Raw genomic sequence first — 20,755 nt, forward strand, 5'->3', positions numbered from 1 at the left:
AGTGTAAGACTAGAGGGAAGGCAGCTAGTCATCACCACCCACCGCCAACTCTTGGGCTACTCTTTTACCAACGAATAGTGGGATTGACCGTCACATTATAACGCCCCAACGGCTGGGAGGGCGAGCATGTTTGGCGCGACGCAGGCGCGAACCCGCGACCCTCGGATTACGAGTCGCACGCCTTACGCGCTTGGCCATGCCGGGCCTGAGAGAGGTACTTAGGACTATGTTCACCACGTACGTAGTATCTGTCGAGATTACACAAGAAATCATTTTAATGCCAATTTTTATGATAACAATTTAATGCATTATGCAAGAGTCTTACAGATATTGTCTCCATGTGCATGAATGTGGATGAAGTGCTACGTGGCACTTTATAGGCTGAAGTTAAGATTGAATTTTGTATTTTTTGTAGTTTGTTTAATAGTTTTTGTGTTATGTTTATCCAGGTAAGAGATGCGTATTCTATTATAGGTCTAATGTATGTTTTGTGGATTTTTTGTTATATTATCAAATGATGTTCCTTGGTTTTTACCTGAAAGACTTCTTGCATAATTTGCTCTTTTCCAGATTCGTATCAGTATATTGTTTGTATACTGTGTACACGTTAATTTTGTATCATAAGTTAAACTTAGAAATTTTGCAGAATTAGCGGTCAGTAAAAGTTATCCATTCATGTATAGCTTGGGTGGACATTTTTTTCAGTTTATCTAATCTTGTGAATAATATTAGTTGGGTTTGTGGAATATTTATTTTTGTTCTATATTTCTGGCAGTATTTTTCTATATTATTTAAGACTGGTTGGAGGTTTGTTGCTGAAACTGAAGGAGTGAGGACACTTTTCCAGACCGCTACATCGTCAGCAAATTGTGATGCAAAACCTAAATTTAGATCCGACAGAGGCATATTGCTCACATACATGATAAATAATATAGGGCTAACTACCTCTCCCTGCGGGACTTCTGCCTCGGGTGAAAAACTTCTGATCAAAATAAGCTCCTTATTTGGTTTGAATTTCGCGCACAGCTACACGAGGGCTATCTGCGTTAGCCGTACCTAATTTAGTAGTGAAAGACAAGTAAGAAGGCAGCTAGTCATCACCACCCACTTCTAACACTGGGACTCTTTCACCAACGAATAGAGGGATGAACCGTCACATTACATCGCCCCCACGGCTGAAAAGGCGAGCATGTTTAGTGTGACTGAGATTTGAACCTGCGATTCTCAAACTTCGAATCCAACACCCTAGCCACCTGGCCATGCCGGACTTTAGCTACCTGTCTACATAGATCATAACTAAAAGTAAACTTGTACTAATGTATGAAATTTAACACAACGAGGCTCGGCCAGCTTGTAAAATTCAAGTTAGTCCTAAATTCACATGCTAAACTAACAAAGCAAAACAATCTTTTTAATAAACATATAACAATAAAAACTAAATTTAATAATAATAGATATGTTAAACGTTTAACCAATAAGATTAAGGAAAGTAACATTAAAGAAAAAGTGTGTGTGGGTGTTTTATTATAGTAAATCGGGCTATCTGGTGAGTTCACCGAGAGGAATCAAACTCTTAATTTTAGCCTTATAAATCTGTAGACTTACCGCTGTACCAGCGGGGTACTAGAAGAAAAAATAGAGAATATTCCTTTCTTATGAAACATATAACCACTAGTGGTTTGCTTTACGTACATCGTAAATTTAAATTTCATCGAGAAACTTCACAATTCACCTTAACAACGTCTCGTGGCCAATGAAATCCAACAGAATAACTTTAGAGCAACCTGTCGTCGAAGATTAATTATTATGTTACATTTTACTGCTTAGCTATCGGGTTTGGTAGCAAAACAGTACAGACAGCACAGCAAAAAGACCTAATATTTACGAAACTACCAAATAAGAAATAAATTAAAGGATAACAGATCGTATAATGAATACCTCGAATACTGATGCTCTAATTAAAATGCAACGAAATTACATGTAATGAAAAGAAAAATACTGCACTAATTTAACATGAGATGTGTCTAACACAACTAATCCGACTTTAAATACTGTTACTTTACAACACACTTGAACTGACAAAAAATAAATCCCACGAGATTCGAGAAAGCTTGTAGTAAGTTAAATTTAGGAAAGGAAGTAATGGTAATGGTGAATATGATAATTAAAATAATCAGTAAAAAGTAATATAACTTAAATAATGACTATATTATACCTTATGGAACTGTTAGTGTGAGTTGATACTATATATATAATAAGAGCTTCATCTTACGTAAAATAAAACTAAGAATGGTCACCATATTATGAGGCTTAGGTTCATTAGAGCGTCAAACAATTCCTAAGAATAACATATGAAAGAAAAACGTAATAACATCCTGTAGAATTTTCAATTCCATAATTGGTACAAAGATTTTTTTTTCTACAAAATTACATAAATTTGATAAGGCGATAAGAGAAGCCCCCGCCAGTACAGCGGTATGTCTCCGGATTTACAACGCTAAAATCAGGGGTTCGATTCCACTCGGTGGGCTGAGCAGATAGCCCGATGTGGCTTTACTATAAGAAAACACAAACACACACGCGATAAGAGAAACTAATGAAACTGTGGTACAATAACAATGGCTACACACCTAATGACAGTCAGCACATTTGATGGACTATTCTGAAGTTTTCATTGCATTTAGTTTTTTTAACTAATATAATTAGATAATTACCGCAGTTTCAACAATTCCAGTAAATATCGTGCCTAAAGGTGATGTAATTCTAGATTTCTAACTAATCTGTGTCATTATTACTTTACTTCTGTTTTCGTAGCCTAGTAGAATGATATCTAAAATTTGTCATGTGAAGTCTCCCTAATGTAGTAGTGAAGGACGAGAGGGAAGGCAGCTAGTCATCACCACCCACCGCCGACTCTTGGGCTACTCTTTTACCAAGGAATAGTGGGATTGACCGTCACATTATAACGCCCCCACGCCTGAAAGGGAGAGCATATTTGATGCGACGGGGATTCGAATCCGCGACCCTCAGATTACGAGTCGAACGCCTTAACCCACCTGGCCATGACGGGCCTGGTAAATTTACACACACCATGACATTCATTTGTTGAATACCGTTGACACTGCTTACGAGTTTGCTTCTGCAAATCTAACATACATTGATGAGATCAAGAGATAACATGATGTCAAACCTGGCAAGATTGTGTTATAACATACTGATACTATGTGGTTACAGAATGAAGAGCAGAGAGTTTAGTTAGCTCTAAGTAAAAACATCATGTAGTAGTGAACTACATTTCAAAATGTGAGAGCGCTACTCTCGTCTAACTATGAACATACCATTATGGAAAGTGTTTGTTTGTTTGTTTTGGATTTTCACACAAAGTTACACAAGGACTATATGCGCTTGTTGTCCCTAATTTTATCCTTTTAGACTGAAAAATAAACAGTTAAATAACAACATTCTCAATAACTCTTCGGCTTCCAACCTAATTGAACAATGGTATTTAGCCGTTACTATCATAAAACATTCACGACCAGAAAGTGCAGAGTGCGATTTAGCGACTACGCGACACAAAATTTACAATCCTACACTCTCAGTACTAGGTCATGCCAAGCACCTAATAGAAGGTGAACCTTTCGTTTTTTGGTGTTGCCAAACCAGACAATGAAGGAGAGAAGATAGAAAACAAAGCTCATAAAGCAATATTAAAATTCGAGGGCGTGAAGACAATACGTTCAGATACGTTTACAGTCCCAAAGACAAAAAAAAAAATCCACCATCGGGATATGTATAATATTACAAAGTTGATGCTGGAAATAATCAATTTCATCAAAATAGCATAATCCAAATTTATTGGCACCTAGATTTACAAAGTGGAGCTAGTGCCAATAATAAAAAAACAAAACAAGGCGTGCATTTCAAATTGAAATACATTTGTTTGTTTGAAATTAAGCACAAAGTTATACAATGGTCTATCTGTGCTCCGCCAACCACGGGTATCGAAACACTGATTATAGCGGTGTGAGTGCAGAGACACACCGCTGTTCCACAGGGAGGCTGAAATATAAAGACACCTTTTGTTGAGTTTATTAAGTAACTTAAGTATATGAAACTTATACGTTCGCAACCAACAAATATATACATATATATGTACTCTACTTACATTAGTGGTTGAGTCTAACAACGCAAAATGCATATTTTGTCTTTATGTTCATTGGCCTTAAGATTTTGGCCAGCAGTGTATATACATATATATAGCAGTCACTGCAACCTTATGTTCCATTAATTAAATCATATTTTAAAATATTCGTCTCAGTTGTAAAGATTACATATAAGTGAATATATACCACATGTGCCTAATGCGATCTTAGAATTGTATATGCTATCGTAACAAGTTAATGTTTCAGTAAATATTATAAAAATAAACACGGAAAAATGCGACAAACACTGAAATCTCAATTGGGTCTGTAACCGATTTACTATTATATATTTATTTTAATATTAATATTTCTTTCAGTTAAATATATATTTAGAAATGTAATTAACTTATACAGTTAAAGTGTATTGCGAAATCCCTATTCATTAAATTTGTAGAAGATTCTCGAGTGTAAGAATCAACAATGTAAATACCAGTATTGTTGCCTTAGCTAAAATTTCTGGAAAATCTTCTCTCAAACTTATAAAAAATAAACGCAATGTGAAAAGACAGTTTATACTGTTGATTTGCTACAGACGGTATTCTATAAACCTCGGAAGCTATAATGGTGATAAAAGCTTATCAATCGAAAAACTACAAATATTTGACTTGGAACGTTTATAGATTAAATGAATAGCACAGAGATAAACTCAGAATAATTCGCTCATTATGAGCCGTCGATAAAATAATCAGTTCCAGACCAGATTAAAGACTCAATATTATTTGTAAGTTTGTAAAACCTTTGTATAAAAATGATTATTTCCAATAACCGTTATTATAAATTATATTGCTTTTATATTAAAATATATGCATTAAGAAGGAAAATTGTGTGTATCAATCTTGTTGGCAAGTATAATAGCTTTGATCGTAATGTGTAACTTAATAAATCGGAGACTCATCCCAGATAAATTACAAAACGTTACACATTTAAATTAAACATTTCTTCCATCTTTTGCAGACAACGACATTAATCAGTTTTCAAAGCGTATGATCTTTGTTCCTATAGTTTCTGCCACATTCGAGTCTTGCATAACCAGAACGTTGATAACTGTAGCAATTCCATTTTGCGTCTAGCTCCAGTGATTATCGATTTCTGTTTCCAAACATTACTTGTCACAGTTACTGGAATGTTTTATTTTTTCCCAGTTTCTGAGTTATACATCAACTGCAACCTTGCACAATTTAGGTTTTTTTATTACATTCTCTTCACAATAAGATTAATCTACAACTCTTCATCCTTCTATTTTATACTTAAATACGAAAAAGAAAAATGATTATCAAAGTATTTATTGCAATTCCAAACGGTTTTCGGAATTCTCCGATCATTTAACACCTCTCTAAATTCTTAAAATTTTATTTTCAATTTTTCATGGATCTAATTAGGCAATTTGAATATCTGGATTAATCTGTTGGCTATTATATTAAAAGTCTGAAATTATGAAGCAGTAACTTGTTTGGCTACATTGCCTCTTAGTTTACAACAGTAGTTTTTACAATTTTTGCAGTCTTTCTTTTGTGGATTTCAGAAAAAAATGCTATTAAATCAAATTATCACATAGCTTTTTAGTCTCAAGCTTAATAAATAACACGTTTAGTATATCTTTAGAATTTACTGATCCAGTATGAACACTTGACTTCGTTGGCAACTTAAACATTTTTCGCACCAACTGGGCTTCACGTGGTCGAGGGTTCTCTATAGACATTATAAGAATACGAATCAAATCTCACTATTCAGTTAGGCAAGAGTAAACTACGAATGCTGTTTACTAGCTATCCTTTCCTCTAGTCTATTGGTTTAAAATTAGAGAAAGCTACTGTCTAATAGCACTCGGTGTAGCTTTACGCTAAATTTGTGAAACAAAAAATAAATTGCATCACCAAGTGGACACGTATTACAACATTTGAAATGCACCTTGAAACGTAAAGAAATAAGAAGCGTTCAGTTGATCCAAACCTCCACCACGCAGCGTTAATAACATTCGGCCCTCAAAAAACACGAAAATCTGCCCATATGTTAGTCGTTATCAACTGACACAGCTCACGTTCACCAGAACAATGGGAAATAAGATATTGTGGATGTCCACCAAGTTTCATCAAAATCTGACCATTCTGAACCGAGTTATTGAGCAAAAATATTGTGAAAAATAGGTCCCCATATTATTAGATGTTTTTTTTTCGTGACCTTCATCCTCCTTTAATCACTTTAAAGTTGTGTTATAGTCTAAATGTATGCCAACTTTTATCCAATTTCCATTCAGCCATTATCAAGAAATCTTGCTGACAAACACACAAACATAACCTCTGTCCACATTCGATAGCGGTATTAATCACCATTTTGGCTACTTTTAAGTCTTTAACCACTAATGTACTACAAAATTGTTTATTTTTTGAATTTTGTGCAAAGCTACAGGAAGACTATATGCGCTAGTCGTCCCTAATTTAGCAGTGTAAGACTAGATGGAAGGCAGCTAGTCATCACCACCCACCGCCAACTCTTGGGCTACTCTTTTACCAATGAAAAGTAGGATTGACCGTCACATTATAACGCTCCCACGGCTGAAAGGACGAGCATGTTTGGTCTGACGGAGTTTCGAACCCACGACCATGGGATTACGAGTCGAAGGATTAGAGGGAAGGCAGCTAGTTAATCACCACCCACCGCCAGCTCTTGGGCTCTTCTTTTACTAACAAATAGTAAGATTGACCGTAACAATATAACATTACTACACAAAAAGAGTGAGCATGATTGATGTAACAGGGATCTGAATCCACACCCTAACACATGGCCATGACGGGCCTTATTACAAAATAATTTATTTCCAAACTGTATCAGTTTGGTGACGCCACCTGTAAATCATTCCAAGAATAGTGAGTGAATTTAACAAAAATGGCACTCGGGATTATAAAGTTATATATGATCATGCATGGTATTTTGCTCATAATTACTCATAATTAGTAGGGTTTACCAAATTTTAGTTACTGTCTGTTCCTTTCTAAGTTTTTGATTATGTTTTATTAATACAAGAATCACTATTGTGGTTAAGCTTTCGAAACTTTTTAATTTGCGACAAAATGTCAAATACAAATATATTTCCAAAGATGCTCATAGAGAAATTAATGAAAATATATGTACACAAATTAAGAGTGGAAGTTTCACTCAAGTGAAAGGCTAGCTGAACACTTCGTATAGACATACTACACATCTCAGATTTAGAAGTTTCAAAAACATATACCAATTTATCATCCTCGACGTACTAAATACACATTTCACTACTTTACCACTATATCACCATTAAGATGTATTTATATATTTACCACATTTCTTTCCAAATTAATAACTTTTGATACAAGTTTATGGTGCACGTTCTGGAACTGAATATTTCTGAAAAGAAAAAGCGCCTTGAAAAATCTTGTATTTGCTTTAATGATAACATTATTATTTTAAGAGAAATAAAGTTCATAATACACTATATTACAGACTTATCTTTCATATGATTCACTTACCTTTACCTTTAGATGAACTGATTTATATTACATATGAACACAACACAAATATACAAAACTGCTTTTTTTATATTTTAGTTTATACGTTACCACGGTACTGTGCATTAATTTTGTTAAATCTGATATTAATGTCCTTACACAATGTAACCATAATAAAGCACTAGAAATGGTAATAACTCAGTACACAATTTAGAAGCACAAGCGACCTGCAAGGTTGTTATATTTCTTAAAACATCAAAGATAGTTCTCCGAGTTTACAGTATCATTACTGAACATGTGTGCCCACACATAAATTAATAAACTCTGAATGTTTTTGATGAAATGGACACTACACGCCTCTGGTATTTCTAACAAAACAATGTGTATACTAATAAAGAAACTTAGTAACTGGTGAGCACCTATAAAGCAATGAGCCTGCAATATATGAAACAAATGCTTCAACATGCAACAACATTCAGGTGTGACACGTTTTATTTCTCTTCATGGCTGAAGAAAAAGACACTAACAAGCTCGAACGATTATCTGGACGTTTAGGTGGTGTTGGCGATACTGTATTAAATAAGTCGTCACTCTCTTCTCCACTATCTTCATCATTTTTAAAGCCCCAGCTGCTCATTTTCCTTCTCAACATACAATCATTGTAAGAATTTTCTTGTTCCAGGGTTACATTCTGCACAGGTAGTAAAGTTTTCTGATGACTGTTGTTAACCAAATCCTTGTCCCCTAAAACAAAATCTCTCAATTCATAAATAATGTTCAATACTCATTAGTTTTGCTACAATGGATTTGTAAAATAAATAAAATATTAAAGTCCAATAGTATTAGTTGAAAAATCACATTCAGATTACTTATTAAAAATTTCCTATGTTGTTAATAGCTAGTAAAATTAATTATTAAGTTTGAAATGACTCAAAGCATCTAAACTTGTGCATCTCTTCTCTTTTCTTCCAAATATCCTTAGTAATATTAAACCCAACATTTTACCCCAGAAAAAAGGAAAGATCAATATGAGAAAGGATATCCTTTTAAAATACTAACAAGTAATGAAAACATTGATATTCTAAAAGCAATCAAAAACTTGTATTTTTTGCTGGAAGAAAACACAACAGAGCACTCAGATTCACAAAGTAGTTCATTTTTGTTTGCTGGATGCCACAGTCCCTTGTCATTTTGCATAGTACAAAAAAAAAAAAAAAAAAAGAAAAGACTGCTGCCAAAGTTAAGAGATTTTGACAGTTGTCATTCCTGTAAGAAGTGTCAAAGAGGAAACGTTCAAATAAATTTAACATGGTACAATAAAACTATACATGAGTATAGAAACATGAAATATATTATATATATATAAACCAAACAGATGTATATTTCCAAGATGTGTGTGTGTGTATCTTAGAAATATTTTCTTTGGGTCAGTTGACAGATGAAGCCCCCCCTTTGTATTTTTGTTAAATTCCCTATAAAAAAGAAATTTTTATTCTTAAGTTGTTTCTTTTCTCAAAATGACCATTCAATGCAAAGGAAGATTGATTGATCAATGTTGATATCAATATAAATTTTAGAACTTGCAAAAATTGAATAATTCTTCTTGTAATGTATGTTTGAAAAGAAGCATTATATATATTTTTTTCTATAATTAACCATTCACGAGATAAAGTGTAACAGAGAGCCAGACATTTGGCTATCATACACACACACATTTTAGTTAAAATTAATAAATTTTGATAAAGTAAAAAAATTACAAGGATGGACTGTACTAAAAATAGCAAATCCAAGCCTCTGATTTATTATATTAGTTTGTTATAACTTAAAAAACAAGCCAAAACAAAAATAAACAAAAACAGTGCACTAATTGAAAAGATCCCAGGGTACAAGTTATAATGTGAAATTATGAAATGTACACTAGGTGTCTAAAGTAGGCCCCACATTACGATGTATCCCCAATCTCAACGTGTGTCCTATTTTTGTAGTCACCTCCAAAGTACAAATATAAGAGTACAAATTTTATTAAACATTTTGAAATAAAAATATTGTCAATAATACATAGAAAAGTAAAATATTATTACAATAACAGATAAACAAAGATAAATATAAATAAAAAACAAGTTAGGACAATTTTAATTCATAAAGATTATGTATCAAGAAGTCAACTTTAAAAGTTATCTTTAAACCTTCCCTTAAACTAAAGAATTTATCAATAGTAAAGGCTGTCTTCTAATTATCAGTTGTTCATGGGTTATTTATTTATACACATGTAGAAACTGTAGAGCTTTAAGTGTGCTAAACTAGATTGCCACTTTAAAATAGGGGGTACATGAATATCTGAGAGTATCAGCCAAAATAAGATATTAAATCAGTATACCAAAGTTTAGAATTGTTACTGCTGAGGCTAAGACTGAACTTCTCTTACAAGAACCATAATAAAGTTTCTCCTCTCTCTCAAAACCACATAATCTTCACACAATTCAAAATTATTCTAATTTAATTATACTGAGAGTTATATTTAGACTTGTGTATCTGTTATGATTTTACACTTCATAAAAGTTTTGGTTCTAATAATGGGTTTTCCACAACATTAGCTACGCAGATTTCGAAAATAATATTCATTATTTTGTATGATATAAGGATTTTTTAACAAATCAGACAGAAAAAAATCCAAGACGAAATTATTTTATTTACCACAACAAATATTTTATTTATTATACTTAATACAAATACAATCAAACTGGAGAAAATGGAAAAACATCAATGTCAAATGAACATACATTGTCATACATCCTGATTTTGTCTTCATGAAATTTGTCTTAGTCTCAAAACTATGCATTGTGGTCTTTCTTTTATGTATTGCATCTAAAACATCCCACTTCAACGACCAGCAGTAAACAGCCATAATATTGATGTCTCACCTTCCCCGATACCTCCCTTTCCACTTCCTTAATGTCTCAATGAAACCTTTCTTCACAAACAGAAGCAAGATTTTCAGGGAAATAGTCAATGAGTGTGAGAAATAAAATTTCAAGCTCATATTACAACCCAACTCTTGGAATTTATCAACCATGTTATGGACAATATTTTCCTAATCTGGGTCCTTGTTGTTTCATAAAAATTTGTCAATAACATCTTTAAAGGCAATTCACGCTTTGATTTCAACTCTCCTCAGTCCTTTCAAACTGTTCATCCAAAATCAATTTCCTAATGAGTTTTGCTTGTGAAAGAACTGGGAATTACCAATATAAATACTTTAAACAGTTGACATATTTGTTTAAGGTGTTTACAAACTGTTCCATCAAGCCTAGTTTTATGAAGTGAAGGTAATAGGACTTTCTTTCTATCAACATTTTTTGACCCTGGTATCAGGTTGACTCTGTGTGGTCATTGCTTCTATGTTCAGTGTTGATTTCATGTTTTGCTGTCCCATTTACACAAAAACAAAGGAAACTTTGTATAATTAGATTGTTGACCCAGCAACATGCAAAGGACCTTTAAATTTTTACAAAGTACTCAGCCATGTTCTTTGCATTTGCCTACAAAGAAGTTAAGAGATTTTTGTACATTTCCTTCAAGTGAATTGAATGAGCAATAAAAACAGATGCATGTATGTTACCACTGTGACAGAGAACACCTTATAGACTTCTTTTAGAGGAATTAATGAACAATCACCACTCACTTGGTTCATAGACTACAGCTCCTAGCATTGGTATTAATTCAGTAATATTATTACAATAAACCAGTGAACTGTCTTGCAAAAAGTATGGTATAACCACTTTCTCACAATTTCAATACCAGTAAAATGACATTCCTGGTTGATTGATTGATTTAGTGTTTTATGGCACAAAGCAGCTAGGCTATCTGTGCCAAACGTCCAGTAAAAAAGGTAAAAACAAATTAAATGTAGTAAAATACAGAAAAGGAAATGAAGGTAAAACAAAACATCATTGAAAAAACAGAAAAAGTATAAAACCAATGTTGACACCTAGTCTACAATGTTAAGAGAGAATGCAGAGTAAGAGAAGTTGTAAAGGACTTTCTCTAACAAAATGATAATGATCATAACCTGCCAGGAAGACTAACAGGTAAGTACAAGAACCACCGTCAGTCACCTGAAGTTGGCCTTTCCAGTCCTGATTCTGGGTTATGTGTCATAGCAGCCAGTATCAAAATGTAAAATTATAAAAGTTTTAAAAGACATAGCAAAATCGTAATAATGAGTAGCCAAATGTCCAGTAAAAAGTAAAAGTAAAGTAAATGTAGTAAAATTTGTAAAAGTAAACGAAGGTAAAAACAAAACAGCAATTAAAAACAGAAAATTGCATAAAACTGATGTTGACATCTAGTCTATAAAGTTGTAAAAGACTTCCTGTATCAGAATGGTAATGATCATAACCCACCAGGAAGACTAACAGGCAAGTACCAGCACTACCGTCAGTCACCTGAAGTTGGTCTTTCTTGTCCTGGTTCTGGGTTATGTGTCATTATGGCCAGTACCAAAGGGTAAAGTAATAAAATTTTAAAAGACATGCAGCAAAATTGGAATAACAACTCGCCAGGACAACTAACAGGTAGTTCAAACAGCAGCGTTAATCACCTGAAGTTGGCCTTTCCAGTCCTGGTGTCGGTTATTTAATGTTTGGCCATTTTCCAATTTCAAATTGAATTAGAGAGATTGAAACTTTGAAAAAGGAACCACAATTAAAACTGTGTAATGAATAAATATCCAACACTTAAATTAGATTAAAAAGATTAATTGCCATTAAAAAATTAAAAACTTTATCAAGGTGGACAGTGTCACCGTCACCAATAACAATGTCCAAGGTTACGGACAAACTTTGTGACAGACCATGTTTAATATAGTGTCGTCGCTGAGAGTTGTAACAATGGCAAGAAAGTAAAATGTGGTTTTACAGGTGGTTTGAATACAGGACCATAGTCCATGTACAGAATAGGCACAGTGGTGATAGTGCCTGAGCAGAAAGATTTAGCTGCCGTGTCTGCAAGCTCGTTCCCACGAATACCAACGTGGCCTGGTATCCAGAAAAACTGGAGACATTCCTGGAAAATGCAAGTTCTTAGCTCAAAGTATGAACCCCAAATCTCTGAAGAACCTTTTGGAAAGACCAAATCTTTAGGTTCACCTTGTGTGAAAAGATTCTGTTCTCTAGACGTTTTTGGATGAAAATAATCATTTCCATTGGCATCAGATGAAACTATATCAAGAGTCTCTGGTGGAGTTGGTACATCAATTCCATGAGCAACAAGTTTTATAGTGGATTGAAGATTTTGATAAGAAATGTCATTTTTATTTTGAATGTTAAAAGAGCAAAAAAACAGCAGTTATCTCCATGTTTCTAGGCTCATGCCAAACCATTAGAATTCCAAAATGCAAAGACTTCTTATGTTTAGTCTATTGTCTCAACTCTTTGACACAAATGGTGCAAACCATATAAAACACATGATTTGGTCTTTTGGTCTCCAAGTTATACTCTAAAATATGTTATACACTTGTGTTTGACAAATTCTGCAATATTTTGTCTTTGTTTCTTTACAACTAATTTCCCAAAAATATAACAGAATATATTTGGGTCATTTATACAACCTGTTATTGCCATAGTGACAAATTAATATTGAAAAGAAAAAAATAATGTCAAAGTGCACACACAAACAAATACTGTATAGAAATGACACATCATGTGACCTGATAACTGTTTATGTACGAGTGGTACGTTTCTCGTGGTTTGTAGAAAATTCACAAGATGCATCATGACTGATCGAGTGAAATCTATAGGCAGTGGTTTTCCACATTTTAAACACAATGAAACGTGACCTGATTTCAACTAAAATGATTCACTTGTATAAATGTACATGACATTCTGTGGAAAAAACTCTACAAATAGTTTTTTAACACAGCATACTTTAGAACATGTAGAGATTAAGACAATAAGACCATCACAGGCCTGTGTTATATTTGTTTTTATTTTTACAGGTTTCTGATATTGTAATCCTTGTTATTATGAAACATTTAATAAATATGTTTTGTACCCTTGTATTTGAATTTTGTTATACTTACCAAGCACAATATCTTTTGAAATACATGCTGGTCTAGATCCATTAATTAATGCCTCCATTTGTAAGATTCTTTGTTTCATTTCCTCTATCTCCTTTCTAATTAGGTCTGGGTCCTGAAATAAATATTTTTGTAAACAAAATAACTTGTACAAAACATACTGGAAGGATACAATTAACGGTGAGAGCAACAAATTAGATTGTCCAACCAATATTCAAGAATTCAAAACTTTCACACACTAAACCTAACCAGTAAAGACATTCATAACAGTGTAGGTTTAATATTCTCTCAGGTTCTAAGCATACATTAAAATCATTGGAAGTTCAGAAACTAAGTTCACCAATCTTATTAAATGTTATGCCCAGAACAAAATAACTTATTTTAACTATTTAAATTACCTTCATGAACATATTCACTTATGAAGAAGGACAGAAATATGCAATAGTATCATTAAATAAATAAAAATAACATGTTAAAGGAGCTTAGCGTAAACAAGTGCATAATAAATGTTTTCCTTTACTATTATTTTTATGAGTCCTTAAGTCCAAAATGTCCTTAAGTTCAAAAGTCACACAAGTACATAATTTTCAACATATTAACTGTTTTAAATTTCACTTAATTAGTGTTATAGAAAATATTTTCCTCAAAGAAAATAGTATAGGCTTTCACTAATTTATATTAAACACCAATATATTTATATATATATTTATATATATTAGTGAAAGCATTTAAGACTTATATACACAGGTGGACAAACAAATTAATATAAGTTTTTAAATAAGAGTCTGGAGAGTAGCAAAAAAGTGTAAAAATTTTAAAATTAGCTTTCAATTTATGATTAAAATGCACAAACCCCACTTAAAGATTCCCCTTGACTTGACCAAGCACTTGATGTTATGTCATTCGAAGTTGCACCTGACCTGCAAGTTTCTTGTGCTAGAAAAGATTATATTCAATTTACTATATTAATATTACATACCTTATAACTATGACAAACTTTTTAAGGATTAGTATTAACTCTGTTATTAACAAAATTAAAGAAGATGTAACTTAATATGGCTCTGTTAAGTTAAAATCAATAATGAAGCAGAACAATACACAGAAGGTGAGGCAAAATTTGACTATACAGTTGTGTAATTTATAAAATAGATTAACTTGTAATGTTTTACTCTCAAGAAAACAGAAACTGAATTAGTTTCAATTATCTTTGTTATTTTGTTAGTACCAACTGAATAATACTATATTAATTGTGTAGTAATTTTTGCCCACTCAACATCCCAGTATAGCACATTTTGTCTCACCTTGTATATCCTGAATAAATTGTTATTACTTTTCAGCTTTAAAATCTCAGGACAAAACCTTTTGATTATTAAGATTTTTCTTCTCTGAAAACAAATTTATTTGTCATTTTTCCACACTTTGAGTGAACAATAAAAGTTGTTTGTTGTTTTTTTTTTAACAGGAAAGCCATTATCACAGAACAGGCTAATTTTAATACAAGTTCCAAATTTTTTAAATAATTAAATCAATTCAAGTGTAAATATTAAAGCTAATGCTTTTATGTTTACTTAAAATTAAAATATTTTATGCCATATGAAAATGAAATTGAACAAAACCTTTTAAAGATTTTATACAGGTACAAAAAGCATCACTTAAAAACTCTCTCTCAAAATACAGTTGTCATGCCAATCAAATAAGATCTGTGGATTTTCTTTTTAACTGATGTTTGAGCAATAAACTGCTTTTCAATAATTCACAAAACTTACAAATATTTGAACATATTTTTTGGTAATGCTTTTGATTTGTTTTCTTTGTGAATTAAAATGCCAAGGTTAAATGAAAAGATATGAGAAATGGAATCAGAAAAAAAACATAAAAGGAATAAAAATATGCAAACAGTGGAAACAAACCACCTTAGAAATAACTATGGAATGCATTCTTAAAATTCAACATAATCTATACATGCTACATAATATTTCCACTTTTAGTTACTTAAATAGCTGAAAGATAATCACAGACATTTACATGTATATGTTAACTTGCCACTTAATCAAAATTTCACCCTATAAACTAGGCTAAACCCACTTTTTTGCCACAGTAATAGCTTGATCTCAGCATAGTCAAAGTTCTCTCTCATTCATTTGTGGCTCATTCTAAGAAGAATATATCTACTGTTTGTTCATGTATAGTAGCAAAAGCTTAAATAAGTATGGTGGATTGTTGCATTGTTATCTTGAAATATCAGAGTGAAGTGGATTTTACTAGTAACAACATTAACTACACTAGATATTAATTATCTTATACATTCTTCTAATAGTCAAATAGTTAACTTCATATTTCAATTCTACCTTCATGAAAATAAAAAGTAAAAACTGACTCAAACCATCTTCATTTCCAGTAACTTACAAGAGCTGGATAATCAGTGAAATTTGATAAATCGATTAATCAGACTCATTAATCATTTGCATTCAACTAATCAATTATTCTCCCACCAGGTAGTTGAAATAATCAAAATTACTTTTAATTACTTAATTATTTTTTCAGTTGTGAAACTAATAAATTATGCTTAACCTTGAATTGAAAATAATGAGAAATCATAATGGTAATATTTTGATCACTTGTGTTTTTGGAAAGATGAAGAAAAAACACAATAAGAATTCCAAATTTAAAATCAGTTGACTATTTTCATGTCCTTAATTGATTTTACCACAATTTTAATTAATTGATTATACCATGAAACATTAAACTTAAAATTTTAAACTTAAAAGTAATTTATTAACTGAATTACTTGTCCAGCTTTATATGCTGTCCACAGTTTGTGTTCTAAGTACCATAATATGACCATACTTTCCTACTTGTGTAGAAAACTACTGAATGAGACAGATCCAGGAATCAGCTATTTCTTCCTTGGCAAGTCACAGGCAAAGTGTTTTTCTTCCTTAAAGGCAAATAGCCACTGTTTATGAGTTTCAATACTGCAAGGCACTTCCTGAAATATTTTCCTGTGCAATACTATTTGGAGTCAACCTCAGATAGCACTCAAAACAACATAGCAATAAAAGTAACATAGCAACCAGCATATTCAAAGGGTGCCTTACAAATCATTTTGATGTACAACAAAAGTAAGCCTTGTTGTAATAATCTTCTCGTAAACCCACCCACAATTTGGAAATTGATCTTTTGAGACAAATATCTATCAACACCCAGTCCAAGATGGCCTTTAGTAACATTGCTTTTGCCAAATGGGTACAAACAATTGTTTCTTTCCTTCAAGTTGCAGAAATTCCTGCTTCTATTTATTGTCTCACAAAATAACCATGAAATGATTTTGCCACTGAATTTAGATGACTCAACAACTGATCAGCCTGTTTCAGACATAGAAATCAACTGCAGTTTTTCAATTGTGTACAACATGTTATAATTAAGTATCAATTCAATGTATAATTATGTTTAGTTAGCAGTCTACTAAGAAAATAATACTGGTCTCTTACCTATACATGTATTCTGCATATGATATTTATTCTTGTCTCACAAATAGTAATTCATAACAGTTCTTTTTGCATTCCATACCAATAATAATTTGATACACTGCTGGCCAAGTGTCTTTAGACATTTAACTTTTAAATGGTGGCATGACATTCAAAAATGTTAAAATGTCAGGACTTAAGAGTAATTAGATACTGTTGCATCTCAAATGTAATGTAACAGCAGCAGTTTACACAATGAACTAAATCTACTTTGAACTGGACTGTATACAGGTTGAATATTAACTAGCATATTTGAGTACATTGTTTTTTGCTTGATGAAATACACTGTTTAGAAGGTTTCCAATGGAAATTTTCTACTTATTTAATAAGCATTAATATTAATTCCTAGACATAACTCAGTTTACAAAGATGTTGCAACAATGATGAGGCAAACAGACATTTTGAATAGTGAAAAATGTTGTAGCCTACCCAAATAAGTAACATTAGTATACGACTGATGAGAGAAATAACATTTGAAACAGCAAGTCTGTACTAAATAAAACGATTCAAACTATTTTTAAAACTATACTTACATGTAAAAGTAGGTATTTGCCTATGAGGAACATCCTTTTGGCATGAAACTTGAATGTGGGGTAAAATATCACTTGAATGAGTATCCTGCTGCAAAGACTTTTCAAGGACTTGAAATTCGTTACTGTTCCACGAAGACACTTGGCTTTTTTTTAAACCTTTCATTAACACAGACTTGCTGTCCAGAGGTTCCTTCTGTCTATCTGAAATATCGTGGGTTTGATGGTCAGGTTCTGAAAAGGAATTATCCAGACTTTCCACTTGTCTGCAAGACTTATCAAAGTTTGTAGGCACTTTGTTTTCACAAACCACTAAATGATTCACAGACTGTTCAAATAGGTCTTTATTGTCAGTGTCAGTATTCAAAGTAAAAGGGTTTTTCATGAGTTCTTCAGAGCACTGTAAAGAATGGATTTCTTTCAAATTCTCTGTTTTGTCTGGTGGCAGAACCAATACTTTTGTATTATGCAGCTGCTCTGTGAAGTAAAACTGTTCTTCCGGATTTTGAGCTGACCTCTGTGGTGGATCTATAGCGTTTGATTTCTCTCTTGTAAACTGGGAAATCCCTTCTAATAAATTAGGTTTCTGGCGTTCTTCTTCACACATATCTTTCATACTGTGTTCCTGGAATAACTTACACGTTTGTTCTTTTGGAATAGATATTTCATCAGATCCCCATTGGAATCTTTCTTTCACATTACTATTTTCAGCAGGAAACTTGGGACATTTTTCAATGTACTGATCCAGTCTTTGCAGTTGATTATCCTGTTTACAAAGCTGTGTTGATGACTTATTTGACCAATCTTCTTCCTTTAATATCTTGCTTGACAACTGTGGTAACTGTTTTTCTACATTGCTGATCACAGCTGTATGTTTCAAGTTTTCTTTCGTGGGAAGCAATTCTTCATCTGAACTATTTGATGAATTAGAAATCTGTCTAATTCTATGAAATTTCTTTCTCCTAAGAATCTTATGACATACCTTTGTTTTGTCATCGTCACAAAGTGACATTTTCTGTTGGTTAATTGTTTTTTCCTTAACACTCTTATTAGTAGATTTGGACAATTCTGTATTAACCAAAGCTCTTGTTTCATCACAAAACGTTAAGTTACAGTTGTTTAAGTTTTCTGTTATTGGTACATCTTGCCCACTTCTATCATTAGACTCTTTGATTGGCTTCAATTTTCGAGATGTAGAAGATGGAGTTCCTAATGACTGTTGTCTTGTGGTCAAAGTCTCCAGAGGATCAATGAGTTCAGCTGCAAACAATGCATCAGCATCAGATGAAGAAATTTTATATGCTGAAACCAGCTTGTCAAACAAAACAGATTGTGAATTACTGTTCTCATAATCTGGTACAGATGGGCTGATAATTTCTAGAGTAAAATCGCCTTTTTCAGAGTTTAAGTATGATTTTTCTTTCTTATCATCAGAGCTGCAGTCTCTTTTTGTATCTTCTGTAAACAACTTCTTAAAAGTTGTAGTATTAGAAAGATTCTTCTCAAATATCTTCATATCACTACTATTAAAATCAGTTTTTGCAACCTCTACAATGCCAGTGTTTATAACATGATCCCTTTTATTTAAATTGGAAGCTGATTTGGCTTCTTGACTAATAGCTTCATAAACATCTATTTTCTCATCACGAATAGCCAAATCAGACACACCATTAGGAGTGCACTCATAGGTAACCACAGGTTGAAATATTTCTTGTCTTGAGTTACTGGGAATATCTGGTTTTATATGCACCATCGAGTTTTTATTAGAATTAAGTTTAACATTTTCATTAGAATCAACTCTAAAATTGTGTTCATCAAAAGTAGCTGCATTCTGATTTAGAACTGGACTAGGCTTGATACCCTTTTCTGTGGAAGGTGTCACAAAATCTTTTTGAATTAACTGGTTCAAATTGTTTGTGTTATTTCTATCAACACAAGTTACCTGTTTTGTATCCTCATTCTTCAGATCATCATAACATTGTTCCTTTTCTCTACTTTCAGTAAACAATGAATGATCTGTCTGAATGCTTTTGTGATTAGCTTTCATGCATAAATCACTACCTATCTGAGTGGTGGCATCCTTTTTTTCTTTGTCAGAAGTAGAAGAAATTGAAAGAACAAGGGTTTCTTTTTCAATATTTACTTCCAATTTTACAGTGGAATCAGACAGCTTGATAGTTTTACTTGTACTACCATTTGTTATTGTTTCTAGCAATATCTCCCACCGTTTGATGTAACTCTTGTTAAAATTAGGAATCAGACCTGTTGCAACAAACTGCTGAGAATTTAAATCTAAAGATGGTGTCACTGAATCATTTTGTCTAAATTGTGACACAACATCATTGCTCTTTTCACAACTTGATGAAGTTTTTTTGAGTACACAAGATGACTTTTCTTTTGAAATCTTTTCAAGTTCTGTACTTTTGTTAAGTGAAAAGTTTTTGTTATTTTCTTCACTTTGAGAACAGTGTGGAATAATTTTGGGAGATGAATGACATGTTTTAAAATTGTTATATGAACTTATTTCTACATTGCAAGATGGTTTTAGTTTCTTAGTATCTATAGAAGAACCCTCAACTTCCAAAGCACAAGAAGACTTATTGTTCTTCACATTTGTTTGTTATGTGTGTTTCATAGTGTACATTATGTTCTTTACACATTTCTTCCTTCTCCTGAGAACAGGAAAAATCATAGGCTATTTCTTCCTTAGAATCTTTACCTTTACAATCATCCATAGAGACAGCTTCAGAACAAAGCTCATTAAACATTTCTAACGTATTCATACTCTTACTGTTCAACTGCTCCCAGTCTTGAGTATCCACATGAATGGTAAAAGTCTTTCTTACAGGTTTTTTCATACATTTCTCAATATCCTTCAGAGAAATTTCCTCAGTATCCAAGAAACTGCCAGGCAGTATCATTGAACTATCAATGCTTGTAT

The 20,755-nt window shown here is 32.5% G+C and overlaps 1 protein-coding gene across 1 annotated transcript; it reads right to left on the reverse strand.

Moving 5' to 3' along the window:
- Positions 1-7,237: 7,237 nt before the first annotated feature.
- Positions 7,238-19,861, reverse strand: LOC143246397 (uncharacterized). The gene is made up of 4 exons (XM_076493027.1): positions 17,818-19,861; positions 14,611-14,693; positions 13,761-13,872; positions 7,238-8,425 (listed from the first exon to the last, which is right to left on the reverse strand). The coding sequence occupies exons 1-4, from the start codon at positions 19,859-19,861 to the stop codon at positions 8,157-8,159; spliced, it is 2,508 nt and encodes an 835-aa protein (XP_076349142.1). The 3' UTR covers positions 7,238-8,156.
- Positions 19,862-20,755: the final 894 nt, after the last annotated feature.

The sequence above is a fragment of the Tachypleus tridentatus genome, chromosome 3 (assembly GCF_004210375.1).
Source record: "Tachypleus tridentatus isolate NWPU-2018 chromosome 3, ASM421037v1, whole genome shotgun sequence".
Lineage (NCBI taxonomy): Eukaryota > Metazoa > Arthropoda > Merostomata > Xiphosura > Limulidae > Tachypleus > Tachypleus tridentatus.